The 21,966-nt window shown below is 39.9% G+C and overlaps 1 protein-coding gene across 5 annotated transcripts in view; it reads left to right on the forward strand.

The window, feature by feature from the left end:
• kcnab2a (potassium voltage-gated channel subfamily A regulatory beta subunit 2a) overlaps nt 1–21,966 on the forward strand; it is a 97,395-nt gene that overhangs the window by 59,429 nt on the left and 16,000 nt on the right. For all 5 annotated transcript variants that reach the window (XM_026932662.3, XM_026932666.3, XM_026932664.3 and 2 more), the window contains 7 exons: nt 11,609–11,652; nt 12,722–12,759; nt 12,916–12,995; nt 17,947–17,991; nt 18,835–18,879; nt 19,930–19,973; nt 21,202–21,288. In XM_026932662.3, the coding sequence (XP_026788463.1) occupies nt 11,609–11,652; nt 12,722–12,759; nt 12,916–12,995; nt 17,947–17,991; nt 18,835–18,879; nt 19,930–19,973; nt 21,202–21,288 (383 nt within the window). The remainder of the gene's footprint in view (nt 1–11,608; nt 11,653–12,721; nt 12,760–12,915; nt 12,996–17,946; nt 17,992–18,834; nt 18,880–19,929; nt 19,974–21,201; nt 21,289–21,966) is intronic.

The raw sequence follows: 21,966 nt of genomic DNA on the forward strand, positions 1-21,966 counted from the left end.
GCATTTCATAACTTTTTTTTTAGTTTGAAGGGCAGCCATTAAGGTGCCTCATCACACCTCTTATCCGAACATGGAGGTAGTTTGGGGTGGGGCGGGTCGGCTTTGGGCGGGTCTGATTGGAAGATATCACCAATCAGGAGAACTTTTGTAACTGTGGCAGGAATTTTGAGTTTTTAGGTTTTGCCACAAAAACATCTACAACACTACTTCAATAAACGATTACTAAATGAGCCTAAAGACCAATAATAAGAAAGTTAAAAACAAATTCGAATGATATTAAAAGCACTAATGCTAATGTCGCCTCAATATTCAAAAGCCATTTACAATACAAAAGCTGTACGAAATTAAAATTCAAATGTGTAAATGCCGTGCAGTAAAGTGTTACCCAGAGGCAGAATAATCCTGGGTTACACTCTCAGTGTGTGAGTCTCTGTGACGTGCATTAGAGAGCACGTCACACACACTTCAGAGCTGCTGAGAGCGGCCATAATACAGCACACACACTTCTTAAGATGGACATCCTTTTATTATTATTATTATTATTATTATTTTACCTTAAAGTAAACTGATTAGTTGCTGTGTTGTGTGTGTGTGTGTGTGTGTGTGTGTGTGTGTGTGTGTGTTGTTTTTTTTTTTTTTGGTTTTTTTCCTGGCATGAGTTGGAAACTGTTCTTTGTGTGCTGGCTCGCAAAAGAAAGTGACAGAAGCTAGGAAGATAAGTGCATGCCTTTGGAAAGTTGGGTTGCTTAGCAACAAGACGGACCTGTCCTGCTGCCTCGCTAAAGACAGTTCCGCTTTAAGACCCGCGTCAAGTTTCCTACAAGTTAGCAGAGCTACCGGAACTAAGCGCTTATGTAACCGCGTGTTAAAAGTGCTGCACAAGCCGAGAGCAGTCGGTTCATAACGGCGTCTTTTTAACAGACGTAGCACACGGACACAGTGTTGTGTTCACTTTGTGTTTGCGTATGAATGAGTCAGTGGTTTACAAAATATTTATCATTTTAAGGTTTGCGACAGCTACTCGATAAAATTCGGTGATAAAAATAGCTTGCAGTGAATGTCATGAGCGATTAGTTGGTCTGTGTTACGAAGCTAATTGCATCAGATCACCTGTAAGTAGGTACACTGTTTTTTTTTTTTCTTCAACACTGTAACGTCGATCAACGCAAAAACATTTAATTTTCTTAACATACGCTAAGAAATTTTGTAATAAATGCCGTGTGGCTTGTCGAGTATTTTAGTTAGCGAGCTTTTATAAAATGAATCCTAGTTGTAGTTATGAGTTCTGTAGTAGTGTTTGAGATGAAATGCTGGAGAAAATATATTTGAATATTTTTTTTTTTGTACCTTTGCTATAGTTTTAAAATAAATAATCGATTAATCGATAGTTGTAGCCGTAGTGGAAAATGAACGACAACTGATAAGTTGTCATAATTTTATTAGACTTTTTTTTTTCTTTGATAAATTCGATTAATAATTATTTGAATGGGAAACACTGCTGAGGGACGAGGGATGATTATGAGTGGAAAGTCCTGTTGTTTGTTGTTTTTTTTTTATAAATGTTTATATCAATGTGGATGATTGTGTCACGGCCCTGTTTGGATTTCTACGTCCCGTGGGTTGCTAATAGTCGTATAAGTTTTGAGAGGCTCTGGAAAAAAAAAATCATCCAAAGATTCAGTGACTCTTCAGGCTACGTTAACTGAGTTGTAGAATGTTGTGATTTGAGGCTGAACTGTTATTTATTTGTTTGTTTGTTTGTTTTCTTCAGGCACAGAGATTTAATTCTGTTGGAATATCGCACTTTATTAAAGACCAGATGTGAAGGAGGACACTTTTTCACATTTGAAGAAACTTATTTTAACCCCATAAACACTCGTGTTGGATTGTAACGCGAGCACGAGCAGCCAGAATCATTACATATAGAGTTGTATGCAAATGTTTGTGTACTCCTGGCCAAATGAGTTACTTTATATTTGATTAATTTAAAAAACTAAGTATAATTGTGATGTGTGCAAATGTTTGGACACCCTTCCATTTTTAAAGTCTCAGAACATGATTAAGTCTTTAGACCTTGATTGACTCATTTGATTTAATTACTTATTAAATGCTTAATAAGCATTTAATTACACTATATAACCCAAATTTTGTGCACCCCTGACCATCACACCCATATGTGCTTGTTGAACATCCCATTCCAGATTTATTCCCCCTTTGCTGTTATAATGAGCTCCACTCTTCTGCGAAGTCTTTCCACTAGATGTTGGAGCATGGCTGTGGGGATTTGTGTTCATTCAGCTACAAGAGCATTAGTGAGGTCAGGCGCTGATGTTGGGATGTCGAGGAGGTCTGGGGTTCAGTCGGTGTTCCAGTTCATCCCAAAGGTGTTCAGTGGGGTTGAGGTCAGGGCTCTGTGCAGGACACTCGAGTTCTTCCACTCCAACCTTGGCCAGATTGGTCTGAGCTGCCAGGAAGGATATAGTAACTCATATAATCACTCTTTACAACCGTGATGAGCAGAAAAGTATCTCAACATGTACAAAACATTGAACCTTGAGGTGGATGAGCTACAACAGCAGAAGACCACATCAGGTTCCACTCCTGTCAGCCAAGAACAGGAATCTGAGGCTATCATGGGCACAGACTCGCCCAAACTGGACAGCTGAAGATTAGAAAAATAAATCGCATGATCTTTTTCCAGCCTTCAAACAGTCCAAATTTGTGAGAATTTGGCGTATCACATTGGCGTTTGAAACAATCTCTTCAAATGACCTTTAATAAAATCTTAACGTGAGGTTTATTATGTGATCTTGTTAGTTTAGTGAGTATTCTGTGAGCCTCAGGATTTAAAAGATGGCTGTTAGATTGCGTGATAGGAAACGAGATGATGAGTTCTGCTGACTCCCATGTGTGGTGTTTGTCACGGAGACGGAGAGAGGTTGTCGTCACGCTCAGGTCGAGCGATGCAGTGTTTCAGTTTCAGGAAGAAGAATATACCATTTCCAGCATTATCTGTACTTTACTTCAGATCACATAAATCAAGACTGACGTTGCGTTTTCAGCGGGCGGAGGTGTATTCAATTACCCAGCATTCCCTGTAGAGTCCCTATGCGCAGGTGATGGAGGCTATCATGTCATCATGTCAGATAGCTTTGGAGAGGCCTGAACTGATGATGCAAGCAGAAATGGTTTTATGGTTATGTAAAGCAAGCTGTTCTAGCATACCTTCAATTAATTACCCGATGCAGAGAAGCAAGTGAGGACTCGATGCCAGCAGATCTTGCCGTTTCCTGCGTTCGAAGCTAATTTGTGGAATGTTTTGACAATTCACGGGTGTAATAAGCTGGTAGAATTTCACACTGGACCTGTGGACAGCTGGTGTGGTTGGCTGATGTAGTTTGTGGATGAGGAGGAAGAAGAAGAAACATGCTCACCTTCCTCAACTGGAAATGGAAGGGGTTATTTTATTGTCTTGGCTAAATTATGGCCTGAGGGTAGTTGCTAATTATTGGATAAAAACTGCTTTAAATTATGGAGCGTGTTTGTTGTCAAGAAGTGACAAATCACAGCCTGTTGCTCAGGGTAACCATTGAACAAAACTGTTTACTCTTTTGGAATTGTCTGGATTTTTACATGAATGGCTTCTTAAATGGCTCTGGCTGAGTAATAAAAGCGTCTCTCGTTTAGGTCGTTTATGGGGGAAGATTGTATGTAACTTTATTTTAACTTCTTGAAAACATGGTGAGGTGTTTCGTGTAAGTTCGGGGTTCTGTTTCTATACCGTAACACACCCTTGTCGACTTGCTTTCACCATTTCCCATTGATGGAGTTTCTTTGATGACCCTTCGGAGGGGCCAGAGATCAAGTCACGATATTCTCGACAAAGTATTTTATGTCTAAACGAGGAAACTTGGTTTATTTTATTTTATTTTATTTTTTTAAACAGCAATGTTGCAGTGTGGTATAGAGAAGCATATAAGGCATCTCAAGCTCAGCGTTTTACTGCTGTACCTCATAAATCCTCCTTATAACTCAGAAGCACGGATTTACCGCCTGCTCCTTTGGTATTGACTTTTCTGGAAGATTGAAGTACTGAACTGAAATTGGCCTTCAGAATTTAAGAATTGAAGTTGGTTGTTAAATCTCACTCGGGCTGTTTCAGCTCTGGCAGGGGAGGAGTGATCTATAAATTGCCAGGCTCCACCGTATCGTTACTGCTGATTTAACAGGCTGTCGTGTTAGTTTTTCCACACTGCGTTGGTGCTACAGATGGAAGTGTTTGTTAAATCACACGGTCTAATTAATTTATTGTCAGTGGGAGTGATATCAAAATAGTATTCTAACAGATTTTTGACAGATGGTAAAGTGTCATAAACCTAGCATTAAAACCATTTCTGACTGGTGTATATGAACGAGTGCACTGTCCCAAATATGAAAATTCATGGAGGCTTGAAATGGAAATAAAATGGCATTTTGAGAAATAAAAATAAATAGAACAGTGTTTTGGGCCGGACATGGAAATGGAACGGTGTTTTGGGTCGGAAATGGAAATGGAACGGTGTTTTGGGTCGGAAATGGAAATGGAACAGTGTGTGTTTTGGGTCGGAAATGGAAATGGAACGGTGTTTTGGGTCGGAAATGGAAATGGAACGGTGTTTTGGGTCGGAAATGGAAATGGAACGGTGTTTTGGGTCGGAAATGGAATGGAACGGTGTTTTGGGTCGGAAATGGAATGGAACGGTGTTTTGGGTCGGAAATGGAATGGAACGGTGTTTTGGGTCGGAAATGGAAATGGAACGGTGTTTTGGGTCGGAAATGGAAATGGAACGGTGTTTTGGGTCGGAAATGGAATGGAACGGTGTTTTGGGTCGGAAATGGAATGGAACGGTGTTTTGGGTCGGAAATGGAAATGGAACGGTGTTTTGGGTCGCAAATGGAATGGAACAGTGTTTTGGGTCGGAAATGGAAATGGAACGGTGTTTTGGGTCGGAAATGGAATGGAACGGTGTTTTGGGTCGGAAATGGAAATATAAAACGCAGGTTTTTGCTTAAAGAAGCTCGTATCTTCTTGCTGTTCTGACTTTGCAGTGATTTCAGTGCGTGATGGTGCATGGTGGTGAACGCAGCGAGGTGATAGTACACTGTAAGTGTTAATGAGTAGGCGTGTTGAGATTTTACAGTACTCGTGGTGCGCACTATTCCTGTTCCAGCTTTAATACTCCTACATGAAATATGGCTACATGGATGTTGAAGAGCAAATACACACGGCACCTCGCCATGAAGCTTAGTGAAACTTACCCATCCCACACACACACACACACACACACACACCTCCGTTTCAGCAGCTGTGTGTGTGTTATTGCACATATCTGTGTTTTTATTGGACAGAATGTCAGTCTTTTTCATGCTCTAGAAATAGATCATTACTCATCTCCACACAAATTTTGCGTTACTGCAACAGACGAGTTAATTTACTGTGAGTGCTTTGTGTAGCGCTTGTCTTTTAGTATTGAATGTAATATTAATAATCTGTTTCAACTTGTATTAATGGCCACCACTGAATCATTGATGAATTACCTGATCTGTTTCAGGATACGGTGTCGATCTGTTTATTAAAACAAGCCCAGTGTGTCTATAGATAGACCAGTGTGTGTGTGTGTGTGTGTGTGTGTGACATGTAATGTTATATTACCTGAAAAATTAGGAGTATAGAATAAACTTGGGCGGTGTTTTGTGAACCGTCGCGTCGAGAAGATTTTAGAGCGAGTGTTTGGCAGGGTATAATCAGTTAAGCTTTAATAACCGAAGCACAAAGTTTTTCTTCCTGTGGTTTTTACGCTGCAGCAGACGGAGATCAGGTTCCAGCAGCGTGGAAAACTGCAAACTCGATACCCTACACACTCCTTCTGCATTCTATACAGAGCGATTTGAAATCTCACCCTGCGTGTCGAGATCCCCCGCCTCGAACGCGTCCTCAGTTTTGCTCAACTGTTAATCGACCGTCTTTAATTAGACGTAGCTGCTAATTGGACCGATCTGCTCCAAATTTCCTCCTCTATTAAATCATCACACGTCTTTCATATGACAAGATGGTGAGATGGAGGATCAGTTCAATCATATGTCTGTTTAAAAAAAAAAAATCTATTTTCCACCACGGTGCTGTTGATTGGCCAGAAGGTGTTGATTAATTTTCTGTAACAGCGGCTCTGACAGTAGTGCAGCGACAAATCAGAAGTTTATATTAATGCACTCGTTCTAACACGTTATTGTTTCTATAGTAACAGCTCTTTTTTAATGTGTATGTCTGTCGTACATGTGTAATCATGTCAGTGATTCTCTTTTAGCAAAAAAGAGTCTTTGAGTCAAATGAAAACTGGTATTGTTTATTGCAAATAGGTGTCACTGTTTATTTATTTATTTTTATTTTTTTTACATAATTGCTATATCATTCAATGCTCCAGTATTCCAGCGCCGTCTTGATTCATCTAGAAAAAAATTAAGTTGCAATTTTATGTCGCGTTTTTTGAGACTCGCTCGTAATAGCAGCAAATTGTTTGTTTGAACACACTATAGAGTTGTATATATTTGTTTTCGTTTATCTTTGCGATATCTGTCTTTATATACATATGTTTATTATAACGAATATCATACTAATTTATTTTAGTTCTGAAGGCATATTTTTTATCTTGTGTTTTCCGGTTTTCTTTTCACGATCTCAGAAACAAGTGGTTGAATGTTTGTAGGATTTATATGAAATTATATTTATAGATTTTGGAATCGATCCAAACAGGATCAAGGTCACAGCAAGGTGAAATTGTTTCTCTTCGATAACCTCCTTCATGTTTGAAGGGTATTTTAAGCGTATTTACACATTAGTAGCAAGAAGGTTTAGACTTGTTGGTGGCAGAAACGTCATCGCCCATGCCACTGGCGTCGGGTTCTGCTTGTTTTTGTTTTTACTTTTCCCCTGTACCCGTGTCTTACGCTTTGCTCCAGGTTAGTCTTTAGTTAGTGTTAAAGCAACAGCCAAGTCAATTTCTGTGCGAGTAAAATATTTATTGTCTGACAAAATTCTTTCTGATTCTGATTGGACGCAGTTGATTTGATTAAATTTTGTACAGAATTTAAAAACTGTGCAGAATTTTTTTCACAAAAATTTTTATTTCTCCTCCTTTTAGGTGTTAAATTTAATTTTGTAGATATTAAATAAACGTATCCTTGATTTGAGATTTCCCGATTTATTATTTTTTTTTTTATTGGTATTGTTTCACTCGCCTTAGTAAATGTAAATATTACGCCGCATATCGTGTATCGGATATTATCGTCATTTTTATCTCCCACTCCTACCAGAGGCATGATCAGGCTGATTTTGTTGCTCTAATACTCCGTAAATTAGACTCCTACTTCCTGTCTAATCTACACTTCACCGTGAAAATTTTCAGCTGCCAGAATCTCTGACACTACGACCTTTAAACTGGACTTTAACCCAGACTCCATCAGTAACCTCTCGTTTTCACGTTATCGAAACTCCAGCAGATCGCCTGAGTGCACTGTTCATCATTATCCACGTTAAAAGACACAGCTGACCTTCTAACTTGCCACACTGTGTGTGTGTGTGTGTGTGTGTGTGTGTGTGTGTGTGTGTGTGTGAACCCAATCTCTTTCTGTTCCAAAGCCAATGTGACTGTCCATCATGCAGTATTTAGCTCCGGCATTAAATATTCAGCGTGACACAGCGCTAACAAAAGAGATACAGCCACAAGAGCACGGGCAGGAGGTTTATTTTTTCTCCGAGTGCACACGATGCCAGTCAAACTAGCAGGAGCGATTCTGTGACGTAGTGACTCGGTCTCTTTTAGAAGCCCTTCAGTGTAAAAGGAGGCTAAATCTGAAAGTCGTTACGTTATCCAAATTTGGTTGATCCACTAAAATTTTCACATCATTGCTACATCTGCACAAAATGTTTTTAGCTGAATATCTGTAGACAGTTTGACTTTATCTTAGTTGTCAGATTTCCAGAAGATCAAGTTGAAGATCAAGCACCAGAACAAGTTAATGAAAGTCCTGCAGTATTCTTGGTGAACAATTCTTGGAAGACCAGATCTTTTTTTTATTTTTATTTTTTTTGTTTGTTTTTTTGCCTACACCAGATGTGCCAAGGTTCAGTCGTAACTCGTACACTTCTCTTAGACCATCTGACCAGCCACGAATAAAATTCCCCCAACAGAAATGCAGATTCACTGAAGGAGAAAGGACACGTGATGAGAAAGACGTGCATTTGCTATTTGTAACAGCACTGACTTTATCTAGGTGAACTTTGACCTGTGAATTCACAAACTTCGGTCTTGTGAGCCAATTGAAAACAAGAAGGAAAAATGGAAGAGCTGCTTATTATTTATGAGACTTTTGTGTTTTCTTACTTTTATTTGGCGCACATATGAAAATATCTCCTTGTCATGCGACAGCTACCACCTGGGGAGGGCGAAGACTAACACGTGCTTCCAACCAAGTCTGTTTTTCCAACTGCTGCTCACAGTGCAGCGTAATGCATTCGGAGGAGCGCGCTATCCGCCCTCTTCTGCATACTTAAGCTCACAGACGCACATGATTGGCTAGTGTCTCTGTGATTGACAGGGCAGAGAGAGTATGCCCCTCCCTCCCACCCGGAGACCACAACCGATTTGGCTGTCCTGGACTCTGATCCAAGGACAGCTGTGGCGTCGTCGGAATTCGAGCTTGCCATCTTTCCTGTTGCTCCACTCGAGAGCCCACACTGACGCTTTCTGTGGTCAGGATTTTTAGAAATGTTTCCACTTCTGTAATCACGACAAACCCAAACTTCTGCATTAAAATGGAGAGTTAGTTTTCAAAACAAATGACTCCACACCAGCAAATAGGATGCACCTGTTTTCTGTGCAGAAGTGTAATGAGTGTCATTAGTAAAACATCGCCCTCCTCCTTTCTCTTACGAATTTCTAAACACGTTATTGTCATTAACACTGACCTGCAATTAACACTGAAACTCTCCCAGTGCTACAGTTAAGCAGGTTGTCCTCTCTTACCGCAGGCCGATAAATAAAAAGCAGTCATTAACTGTAGTGACACGCCAAATATCCTACTGCTTTATGGGTTAAAAATTCTCTCCAGAGGTTTTGTTTTACTTTGTGTGCTTTCCATAAAGACTGAAATTGTTTTTACTGAGCATCGCTTCACTCACTGCCCTCCTACATGTTCCCAATTTTTTATGCACACACCCACGAATTCTGTCTCTCACACACACACACACACACACATAAACACACACACACATAAACACACACACACAGATACACAGAGGCCTACATGTTTTCTCTCATACTCCTACTCAGGCAGCGTGCTGGATCATCCTTAATCCCCAATACACTTTATTATTCCTGTACATGCTGAATAAAAACTGACATTTTTTTCGTCTCATTTTTTTCGTTCTGCTTGCCTCAGGACATCATTACATCAGATCAATGTTCTTCCATGTTAGATAATAACTCGATATCATCGCCTTTGCAAACCCTGTGCTTTTGGCACACGCTACTGAGCACCAAAGAAACATTTTGTAGATAAGAACGTCGACCCAAGCACACTTTACTTTTAATAGTGAACTTTTCATTAGAAGAATGAGGCAAATCCGTTGAAAGTCTACGCGGAGGTCGGAATTTTTCAGCAGCAGAATTTGAACGAGATGAAATCCCGGGAGTCCAGAAGCTTGACGGTAGGCAGATGTTGAGGAAAAATTCCCGCTTTCCACTTGAGACTTCCTGACGAGGAGGTGAGTGGTTTAACTGATAAGGGAGACAGCCGTGTCTCGTCTCGTGACGCCTCCCATCTGCCGCGTTCAGCATCCTGCAGAGCAGCCGGTTTCCTCACTGCTTATCCCTGTACCTTTAGGCTCCCTGAGCATTTCTTCAGCTGCTGTTTCTCTCAGTACTGCAACACCGTGTCCTTAGTGAGACAGAAATCAGTTCTCCTGAAGTGACCTCACTAGGTCTGTCTTTTTATTTTTTTTTTTATAATTACCTGGACTGATACTGGCTAGAGGGTGTAAGGACTACTAATACTTTTAATAGAACTTTTGCTAGTCCACAAGTAAATAAAAGAAAAATAGTTAAAGCAGAATATGTTTCAGGACATCACCATTTTTAGAAAGTGTCAATCTGCAGTTCAATTAACAGCCACACAGGCTACAGGCCACAAGAGTAAACAAATCAGTGCAAGAACTGTGCAAAATAATAAATTTGTGTGTCACGTTGCACTGTTTAAGGACCAATTCTTAAAATTCACGCTTGTGAATGAGTTGGTAGGTCAGATCACTGATTCTGAAACTGAAAGTGCGCAGCATGGAAGCTCGTCGTTATTATTAAGCTAATGATGGTTGGAGGATTTGATGTCTACAGGTGAGTCTTTTTCTGCCACATTCGACTCCGACCTCAGTAGTGTCCGAAAGCGAGTCTGGATCGATCTCTCTGAACCAGAATGCACCACTGATCTGACTCTAAACTAGCCGAATGCGATTGGATAGTGATGCGCAACTCGCGGCTCCGAAAGCGCTCTTTCACACAGCGCTGGTCATGACCGAATTCACTCTGTAACAGTGCACAGATTTTATTTAGCTTTGAAGGATGACAGAATTAACTGCTGAAGGAATTCCTTAAGGATTATAAAACAGTCTTGTGCTCAGCTCTACATTTTATACAAAGTGATATCAGGGTTAGCCGTACATTAAAGCAGAACAAAATTATTAGACATTAAAAAAAAGACATTTCCCAGCATAGTCTTGTGCAATCGATGGTAGAATCGGCTTTATTTATTCTGAAATATTTTCTGCCTCACTGTTTTTTTATTTTTATTTTTTCCCCCACCTCACCTACTCGTCAACATTCCCACAGCGACCAACAGTGAAAGAATTAATCAACTAGTCTGTGCAACCCCTAGTAGTGATGCTAGAATTGAGGTAGAAGAGGATGTGTGTCACTAGTCAGCCATTTTCTTTTAGCAATTAGCCAAGTTGGTAGTGTATCTCGCAGTTCTTCTGAAATTATACCTAACCCGATCAGTCTGGCGCAGTGTCCGGATAACGGGGTTCATCTTACTCTGTAAATTGTCTCGAAGCCGAGTTTCCTTCTTGCGGAGCCGCCGTGACGGAGCTGTGAGCTTAGCAGGGAGATCCAGTCAATATTGTCTAGCCGTGCACCATTAGCTGACCACAAAGCTTAGGAACATTTACTTTAATGTATTTAATATATTTAATTATTTAACGTATTCAGCTGACGATGTAATCCGACCTACGCGATTACCCTAACAATCCGAGTTTATTTCATGACTGGTTCTGTTGTTGGAGAAGACGAGCCTGATTTTCCATGAAGCACGTCCTCAGATTGCAGCTGGTTTCAAAATCAGATTCACTGCAACTGGATTTAATACGAGTAATGTCCAATCTGTATCTAATCTGATTGCTGATACCTGGGATGATGAAGATTTTTCCTGAGATCTCTGATATCCGTTGTGAGCTGCAGCTATGTCATTTGAAAAACAGGAGAGCAAATCTAATGAAATGTTTATTTTTTTCTCTTTACAGAAACCTTGGGAAGTCTGGACTGAGGGTGTCGTGCCTTGGCTTAGGTAAGTGCTTTCTGTGACTTGTGACTTTCCGTGCTCCCCTGAGAAAATTACATCATTCGAATCCCATCCAGATCGACGCTTCAGTAATTTTGCAAGCAGATGCTAGATGCTGCCTCTTGCATTTTTTTGACCCCTGCAACTCGCTAAATTGGAGGAATCTCTTATGTGCTATAGGTTGTATAACTTCGTCTGTACTGCGTATGCTGGGAGACCATTATCAGGAAAAAAAAAAAAAGAAAATAAAAACCTTACGTATAAAAATATTTTCAGGCTGGTTGTGCCGCAGCATGTGTGACGCTATCATCCAGAAATTCGTCCCTTTATCTCAGAGGAGATGTAAAATATTACAGACAACCCCATCCAAATAGAGCTACAAGGAAAAGGGGCGGGGCTTGGGCAAAGCAGTTGTTAGTAGCTACCAGATTGTGGGTGTTTTTTTTTGTTTTGTTTTTTTCCCTTTAAAGGTGCATTAGTCAAGATTAGAGCTCTAGCCGTTAAGTCAGTGAAGTTTAACTTTGGAACGATTTTCCTGAACCCACCCTTTCTATTTCCATCCATGCACGGATTTTTTTTTCCATCTCGGCAAAAAATAATAATAATAATAATAATAATAATAATAATAAGCTAAAAAGGTTTGTTGTAGTTTCGCTACGTTTTTCGTCATTAAGTTTATTCAGAAGCACAGCATGGTTTTTGTGCTCACAGTAAAATTATCTGGCTGCGCTGGGCGCTTACCGGAACGATTACTTTTCCAAACGAGTTTTCTAATCCGCATAATACGCTTGTACTGATGCTATAGCTTAAGCAATCATTTTCATCATGTTCTGAAATATTTTCCAGGTTAATTGTACTATTAAGAAAAAATTACCTATTGCACCTTTAACTCTAGGTGCTGCTAATGTTTTCTTGTGCCTTCTTCATGTGCACTGTTGCCTTTGAGAGATGATTAGGGTTGTGCTTGTCTGTGGATTAGAGGAAAGCTCTTCAGAACAGTGTATTTTATTTAGAAATGTGAAGCGGTTTAGCTTTACGGACAGCAGGAAGTGATTTGAAGGGTTTTTTTCTACAGGAACATGGGTGACGTTTGGAGGTCAGATCACAGACGAGGTAAGATCTCACGAAAACACACTTTACACTTAAGACAGCTTGGTTTGAAATAATAACTGTAACTGTTAAAAACAGTAGCTAAGAGAGCTTTGAATTAAAGAGACTGAAGCAGCTCTTCCCCCGTTTTCCCTCTCCTCCTCTTTTCATCTCCGGCAGATGGCCGAACAGCTGATGACTCTGGCTTACGAGAACGGGATCAATCTGTTCGACACGGCTGAGGTCTACGCTGCAGGAAAGTGAGTGAGCCAGAACTCCTCGCCATGTCGTATTTAGTCCATTCACCATAGTCTGGAGCATATGTCTGTGTTCCAGCCTAACCCCGAACTAGTCATATAATCAGACTGAATCATCGATGTTTGTTGAAATCAGTGTTTTTGTTTGTTTTTGTTTCGTTGTTGTTGTTTTTTTGTATGAACTCCGGTGGAAAAACCATCCAAAGGTCACGGAAGTGGCACAGAATTCGTCACGCAAGGCTAAAGGTCAAATCCGTAAAAAAAAAAATTCCTTTAATGAAGAACAAACTGGTCAGGTCAGATTTAACTATCGGTATATCATCAGCCTTTCTTATTAGAGGGATGAACCTGAGGGATTAATTTTCTCCACGTATGAAATGACACAACCTGGAGTCATTACTGTGCTCCAAGAGTGCGCTTTGCCGTGGTTTACTAAACCAGACATGCTGCGAGAGGACGGCGAACTGATAGGAAAGCACTTCCTGAGGAAGCTTAAATCTAAAACCTTTAAACTCTTTTACAAGAATCACTAAACTCTTCTGTTTTATAATGAATTGAACTCAACGTCGCATTCAGGGAAAAAAATAATTATAGACACAATTTCAGCTTGTGAAAGCTCCTTAATTGTTTGTAATTCATACTAAATTGTGCTTACATGCTCAAGTATCATATTCATAATTGGTGTAATAATGATCTCGGAGTTATATTGAGACACGCTACACCAGGGCTGTAATATTGTGTATTAAAAAGGAAAGGTTCAGTGTTCGACTCCAGCATGCAGTTAGCCCAGGGGTTCCCCAAGCAGGGTTTCATTTCCAAACGAGGTCGTGAGACAAGCTCACAATCCCCCTCTTTTGTTTTATTCATTTATTTTATGAAGTAATACAAGAGTTATTGCTCTGACTATGAAGGTGGATTTTGCGTGAGAACATTTTGAAATGTTACTGGGAGCCACATTCGAACATTTAAATGAAGAGTGTAATTCAGAGAGTTCAGTCCTTTCTCTACCCTGACATGCAGCACTAAGGCGTAGTTCAGCAATGAAAATGGACAAATTTCCCAGGCCATCTACCTTCACTAAACAAACTTGCGCAGTCGCAAATCACATACTCGCGTACCATTCGATTATCGAGTAGGGTTCGAATTTTAAAAACCTCTTAAGTCGCGATCAAACCTAACAAAAAGTCTGTTTTGTGTACAAGGCTTCTGGATTTTCTGGATGTAGTAAAGACCTTTGAATGTACGATCAGAGTTTTTTCTTTGAGACGCGGCTCATGGCAACAATCACGACGACAGTGGAATGTTCATCATTCCATTTAAAGTCATTTGCGCAAATATTTTGGGAACCTCTGAGTCGATCCGCTCTGTACGCTCGCTGTATAACACGGTATTATACAACCTACATGTCGCAAAATATATATCCAATAAAATGTCTTTTCAGATTTACCTACACGACGATAAATGGTGGAAATTAATCACTTACTTTTAATATTTTGCTGATGTTCTTTATCTATACATGTTCAAGTAAAAAATTTATACATCATTAAAATAAACTGTATGAATATGTATGGAATAAGGATCATTTAGCCAAAAAATAATAATTTAGGAGCTGGAAGTGAAAAATGGGAAAACATTCCATTGTGAATCTTGCTTCTGAATATTTGGAATATATGAATATATTTTGAATTCAAACTTGTACACTATATGGCCAAAAGTATGTGGACACCTGACCATCACACCCACATGTGGTTCTTCCCCAGACAGCTGAATCTGGAACGGGACGTTCAGCAACCATCACGCGTCCGGGTGTGACGGTCAGATTTCCACAAACCCTTCAGCCTTATAGTGTGCTTCTGAGCTTTGCACATGCTCTACCCCTTTACTGTTTTCCAAAACATCAGATCAGTAATGAAGCTACACAGACTGATGACCTTATTAAATATTTTCCAGTGCACTTAGTTGTCTGGAGACATTTCCGTCCTCCTTACCGCAGGAAGCAGTGACCTCAGAAACGCAGCCTAAAACGCCGTGAGCAGTGAATTCCTCTAACCGCCTGATCCTCGCCTCCGTTCCCTGCAGACTTGCGCTACGAGCACGGCTCGGAAGATTCAGCGAGTGTGTGTGTGTGTGTGTGTGTGTGAACGTGAAGAGCAGTCTGACACGATGCTTTATTAGCAAGCAAAATGAATTGCGTTCTGTAGTTAGCTTAGTGCTAAACATCGGCTCTGATGGAGTGGGTGGATGGAGAGAAGAGGGGTGGCGCGCGTGTGTGTGTATGTGTGTGTGTGTGTGTGTGTGTGTGTGTGTGGTTTCTAGCGGATGGTGTTTGGAACGCCTGAAGGCAGTGATCTCGCACATGCGAACCACGACACCCTGGAGTAAATATTCACCCTGGCACAAGACGTCCACACACACACACACACACACACACATGTAACCTCTCGCTCTTAGTCTTTCTCTCCTTCTCGCATAACCAAACAAAAACACAGGCTGTGCCGCCCACACGCCCGTCTGCCTCCATCTCCATCTCTATTACACAACGTTCTCACCCAAACTCACTCTGAAATCTTACTTGCAGATGATTTCAGCGCACGTTTATCTTTTATTTCTGCTAACGCCTAACGACTCGGAACGTCCTGGCATTCCAGATCCTCAAAGCAGCCAAGACGTGACTGAAGTGTTAACACATAGATGTTGAACTGAGATGCATTTAGCAGAACCTCCCATTAGAACCTCGGCTAACGTGAGAATCTTGCTGATTGGCCGCTCTCTGAAAAGATCACGACTGAAGGGCGAGAAGAGACCCGAGGGTCAGACTAATTGGACATCTGCAATGGAGCTCCTCTTCTCTTCTCTTCTCTTCTCTTCAGAAGATCAGCCGAATAGGAGAGGGTGTTCAAAACCAGCAAAATTTGAGACAGAAGGTTGGAGGGGACGAGGATCTGCAGATCGAGGAGGCCACGTTTCAGCAGGACAGCTTGTCCTGTCTGACGTGTTGAGCGCGTGGTGGAGCTCCCGCTCGTATGGCAGATATCAGGCTCCGATCAGACACACTCCGGGGGCCAATTAGCAGCCACGGCGCTCCTATTAACTGCCATAAAGAGTCTCAGCAAATGAGCTGTCAGCGGTGCTCAGCTGAGTGTGCAGAGAAAAAGATCTGCAGAGGGGAAAAAAAAAAGCAGTGATGGTACTTATTGTTCATTTTCTGATTTCTAGTCCATTTAAATGATGGCGTCTCGGCGCCGTAGACACATTATGCAGTAACGCCACCGACTTTTCCTGCACTCAGGGGCAAAATCTTTCATCTGATGAAACACTTTGAGGAATCTCTCTTCTCCAAAGACATAAATTCTGCCTGTGCTCCATAGTGTTCATAGTTGGTAAACAAATAATGTTTATAATTCACGCAGAAGCTGACGACTTCCTTCCTGGAGATGATCCGTCATCACTGACACCAAACACACACACACACACACACACACACACACAGTCTTACTTTTAAAACAAACCCACACTCGTGTTCAGGATGTCTTCCTTGTCTCCTCAATCCGCAACATTAAAGCTTGGTGCGATTACGTTTGTTTAGAGTGTAATGTCGAATGCTGTTGACCGGAATGGAAATAAATCAATTCAATGCAATTTTATTTGTATAGCACTTTTATCAATGGACATCGTCACAAAGCAGCTTTACAGAAATAAATGGATTCACAAAAAAAATATATTGTAACTATATGAATTTATCCCTAATGAGGAAGCCAGAGGTGACGGTGGTGAGGAAAAACTCCCTGAGATGATATGAGGAAGAAACCTTGAGAGGAACCAGGCTCAAAAAGGGAACCATCCTCATCTGGGTGCAACGGATAGTGCGATTATAAATAAATCCCTTCTATTATTGTGTACTATATGGACAAATAGTGCAGTTGTGCAACCAATAAATTCATCACAATTTTTGCAAAAAGTCCAGTTGGTTAAAATCTATCCACTGTCCACTGATGGAGTCCCGAGTCTCCAATCACTTCCTGTTTCAAAACGTCAACATACGGAATCAATTCAACACCCTTAAGCCACTTTATGTGCACTTTAACCTTGTTCAACCTAAACCTAAGCTAGGTACTAATATAAAACTGTGTGTGTGTGTGTGCGTATAACACTTTTTATGTATAACACTTCTCCTCCTTTCTAGTCTGACTTGTATTATTTCAACAGAGGTGAAAGTTTGTCATGTTGGAGAGAGAAAAGTTCAAGTTTGTAATTTTTGAAGCAGCTGGTTGCTTGAGTGGCAAATCAACATTTTGACCAGCCTTCCTGTTTTCTCAAAATGATCACACTAAACTTGTAAGAACTACATATTCTGCATGTTTTGTGTTTTAGGGAAATGGGGCAGAGCTAAGCAGATATGAATGGAGCTGAAATTAAGAAACCTGCCACATCCGTTACATTTCTGTCTCTGTTGTGTTTGTGATGTTCGGTCACACCGGAGAGAACAGAGAGAGAAGCTTTGTGTTATGCTGTAACGTAAATTAACAGACTTTTCCAGGGATGTATCGGTGAAGTTATTATTATATGATCGCTATAGGTCTGAAAAAAAGAGAAAAAAAAAACCTCAACAGCTGGACAGAGTTAAAGTTGAAAACGATGCACGTGGCCCAAAGAGGAAGATAACATCGATGAACAAAATGTGCAGCCGAGCGTAATGAATACAGCGAGCGGTATAAATGACGAGAGAGAACAGAACAGCAGGAGCATAAAGACTAATCCAAACAGCATTATGCAAAGACAGGAAGTTGAGAAGACTGACTGTGCAACGTAAAGATGATTTAACGTCAGGCGTTTAGTAACGAGTGTACTGGCAACGCACGCAACACTACTTCTGTTTATTTGATAGATGTGTGTGATCTAGACCATCTCTCTCTCTCTCTCTCTCTCTCTCTCTCTCTCTCTCTCGCTGTTCCAGGGCCGAGGTGGTGCTGGGCAACATCATAAAGAAGAAAGGATGGAGGTATGAAGATGAGTTTTTTTTTTTGTTTTTTTTTTTTGGACATGTTTATTCAGAGTCAACATGCCTAATGTACAGTGTTCTTTCTTAAAAGAGATAAAAAATACAATCATTTTACTGAGGATCCTCTGAACATCGTGTTACATTAGATTTTCCTCTTTAAAGAGACGCATCTCCTCACAACAGATATACTTCTGAAAACAAAAGCAGAATATAAAAGGGGAAAAAAACCCAACTACAGTGAATGAGTTTAATTTCTCACCAAATTAAATTTTGTCACAAAACGGTTCAGTGACTCTGATTCAATAAGGATAATCAATAAATACTAACAAAAAAAATTATAATAATAGTAATAATAACGATACCATCTACAAAAATTAATGTTTCTCAGCTCAGTGGAAAAGCCGTGGGACGACAACAATACGACGTGCGCGTGAAACATTAACGCTAGCAGCAGCAGCAGCGTATCAGAGTATTGAGTAATGGATCAGACGCTCAGTTGGTTACCAGCTGATCTCTTAATGCGGTTAAAGCGTCTCCACGTGCTTATTAAAAATCAGAGTTTAGAAATTAATCTGTCTGGGCTCGAGTGATAAAGCAGAAAGTAACGGTTCTTTCTAGGTGTGTGTGTGTGTGTGTGTGTGTGTGTGTGTGTGTGTTTTGAAAATAAGCTATGCATTTATTAGCATTTGAGACATTTAAATCTTATTTTTCTGTGTCTTGTAGTTTGAGCTGCTGTGTTAAATACAAGTCATTAACATTTTTTTCATGTACTGTTCTCTCTCTCTCCCTCTCTCTCTCTCTCTCTCTCTCTCTCTCTCTCTCTCTCTCTCTCTCTCTCTGCAGACGCTCCAGTTTAGTGATCACCACAAAAATATTCTGGGGTGGAAAGTATGTTCTTTTTGATCCTTTGGTTTGGTTTTAAGGGAGTATCTGAGTTACGTCAGTTCTTTTACAAAACTAAATCTAATACTCGAGTAGATTTGAATGTTGATTGGATGCTGAGGTCTGATTTTGTACCAGTTGTTTCGTATGATCTCTTTTTCCTAGTTGAATAATTTATCTTTCTGGACGTCGCACCATTTTGTGGGTTATTGTAAAAAAAAAAAAAAATGCCTTCAAGCCCTGTAATAAAACAGTTATTAAATATTAATACACATCACCCCGTGCTGTATTTTACACTGTTTGAAGGAATTTGTATCTTGTAAGTCCTTAGTTTTTAAATATCCAGCAATATATTCATGACAGGACACAGTCATTTTTCCAATCTGAAGAATCGTAGCATAATCACAGGACTGTACGCGTCTTCGACACGAGGCAGGAAAGGTCAAAGTTCGAGGTTAATCTGCTTAATGATTTGTAAACGTAAACAATAAAATTAATATTCTGGGAAGGCGATACAGCAAGCTTGACTTCTTTAACTGTAAAATGAATTCTACGGACCCCTGTGACATTAGTTAGATTTTTTAAAATAATTTTTGTCTGTTCAAACAGATTAGATTTTATTTAACTTTAATGTTCGTGTTAGTGAGGTTTGGATTAAACTCATTCAGATTAAGATATTAGCCAAACTAATACCACAGTAATAAATACAATAACTTTCATGATATATATATATATATAGGTAGGTTGTGATTTCTATATTTCTATTTTACTCTAACTAAATTAAAAAAAATGCCCCTTCACCAGACCCCACTTTTCTTTTGTGTTGAATGTTAAACATGTGCTGTGATAAAATGCCATTCTTAAACGTTCAGTTAAAGCCAAGCTTGATTTAGAAATGCTAAATATATTTATAGTCTTCCACTTATTTAATCCAGTGTAATTTTGAGAGTGTACGCTGATCATTATGATTTTTTTTTTAAACCATTAAAATAATATTTGTAGAATTATCTTGAATAAAGTAACAGCAGAACCTCGTTGTTTTTAACGTTCTCTCAGGGCAGAGACTGAAAGAGGACTTTCCAGGAAGCACATAATAGAAGGTGAGTCTAACTCCAGAACGACACACGACACCGTGCCCAGAGTTACACTTATTAATGCTGAGAGAGAGAGAGAGCGAGAGAGAGAGCGAGAGAGAGAGCGAGAGAGAGAGCGAGAGAGAGAGCGAGAGAGAGAGAGACAGAGAGAGCGAGAGAGAGAGAGCGAGAGAGAGAGAGAGAGAGAGACAGAGAGAGAGAGCGAGAGAGACAGACAGAGAGAGAGAGCGAGAGAGAGAGCGAGAGAGAGAGCGAGAGAGAGAGCGAGAGAGAGAGACAGAGAGAGAGAGCGAGAGAGACAGACAGAGAGAGAGAGCGAGAGAGAGAGCGAGAGAGAGTCATTTTTAATTAAAGTCTCTCGCTCCTAGGAGAAGTCGGTCATCTGTGAGCTGAAGGTTTCTGTTACAGTGAAGTACAGAAAAGCTCGATATCACCCTTTATATATCAGCACTGTCTAAATCATTTTAAATACTGTTCTTGTTTTTATAATATTTACCAATTTAAAAGCAAAAAAGTATAAATTTAAGTGTTTTTTTAGATACTATCTTTTATGTCAAATCGTCATTGTGTCACTAAAAGCATAAACCTTCTTTTCTTTTCTTTTTTTTTTTTTTACTACTTTAATTCCAACAGCCACGTACTGATGTCATGTTTTTTTTCCCCATGGCGGTGTTTTATTGGCATTTTATTTTATTTTATTTTTTTAAACAGTTATTTTAAACCATCTTAACATTACAGTGAGCAAAATACAGAAAGTAGGAGTCAATCTAACTCTGTGTTTGGGGGCGGGGCTTAAATTTATTGCATTAAAATAAATTTAGAGCTAAATATTAGAGAATAAAATATTACTGTAAGTGCATAAATGCATGAATCACAGGTTTATTATAAAAATTACGATTCTCGCTTTTTTTAACCAAGATTTTTTTTTTAGTTTTTGTTGTTTATTTTGTGGTGACTGTGTTTATAGCAGGACGACACACTGCACTCATTAATATACCAAAGGAAATGTTATACAGTGTGTATGCACGTGTGTGTACGTGTCTCGGTATAGGTGTGTGTGTGTGTGTGTGTGTGTGTGTGTGTGTGTGTGAGAGAGAGAGAGAGAGAGAGAGAGGTTTACTGCAGTGAAATGGGTTCAGACTGCGATGTGACAGTGATGTGTTGCTCTGTTATGCGACCTGACGGCGTGACGGCGATTTAAACGCGTGTTAACGCGGTGTGTGAAACTCCACAGGGTTAAAAGCTTCACTGGAGAGATTGCAGTTAGACTACGTGGACGTGGTGTTTGCTAACAGACCCGACCCCAACACGCCCATGGAAGGTGAGACTGCTGATGAACAGTGTAACTCTAACAGTATAAAAATTCACTTTTTATTAATAACATGTCTCACGTCAATGTTTAAAGTTAATGTAAGTATTTACACATAATATAAAGGTTCATTTATCTGAGTGGCCGATAGCTTTTATGTTTCAAGGTAAGTTCCTACTGACTGAAAACACGTCAAAAAAAAAAAGCATTTGCAGCTTGTTTCCATAAAATTGATATTTCTGCACTTTTTCTCCATTTTTTCTTTTTTTTTTTTTTTTTTTGTGGCTGTTAATCAGCCGTCCCACTAAATTTTCTGACACTAAATTTATTTAGAATGATAGCGTTTTTCCCGTCCAAAACAATTCCATTTATTCCCCTACCAACAGTTTATCCACTTGTACAACTTGTAAAAGTCAGACGTTAAACTGTCCATCTAGTAACGAAAGACGTTAAAAACAATGAAAATGTTTTTTTTTAGGCCGTAAATCCCCTGAAGTGGAACAGCTTTAGATCAGATTCCCTCTCAGTCTCCACTACAAGTATCTGGTATCATATTAGTCACTTTTCCATCACTGTGTACGAGTGTTGATCCAAACACGGTCAAGGTCACAGCTAGGTCAAATGTCTGAAATAGTTTTTCTTTAATAGCTTCCTTCCTGTTTGAGGACTTTAAGGGAATTTCAAGCTTGC

Source organism: Pangasianodon hypophthalmus, chromosome 20 (assembly GCF_027358585.1).
Source record: "Pangasianodon hypophthalmus isolate fPanHyp1 chromosome 20, fPanHyp1.pri, whole genome shotgun sequence".
Classification (NCBI taxonomy): Eukaryota; Metazoa; Chordata; class Actinopteri; order Siluriformes; family Pangasiidae; genus Pangasianodon; species Pangasianodon hypophthalmus.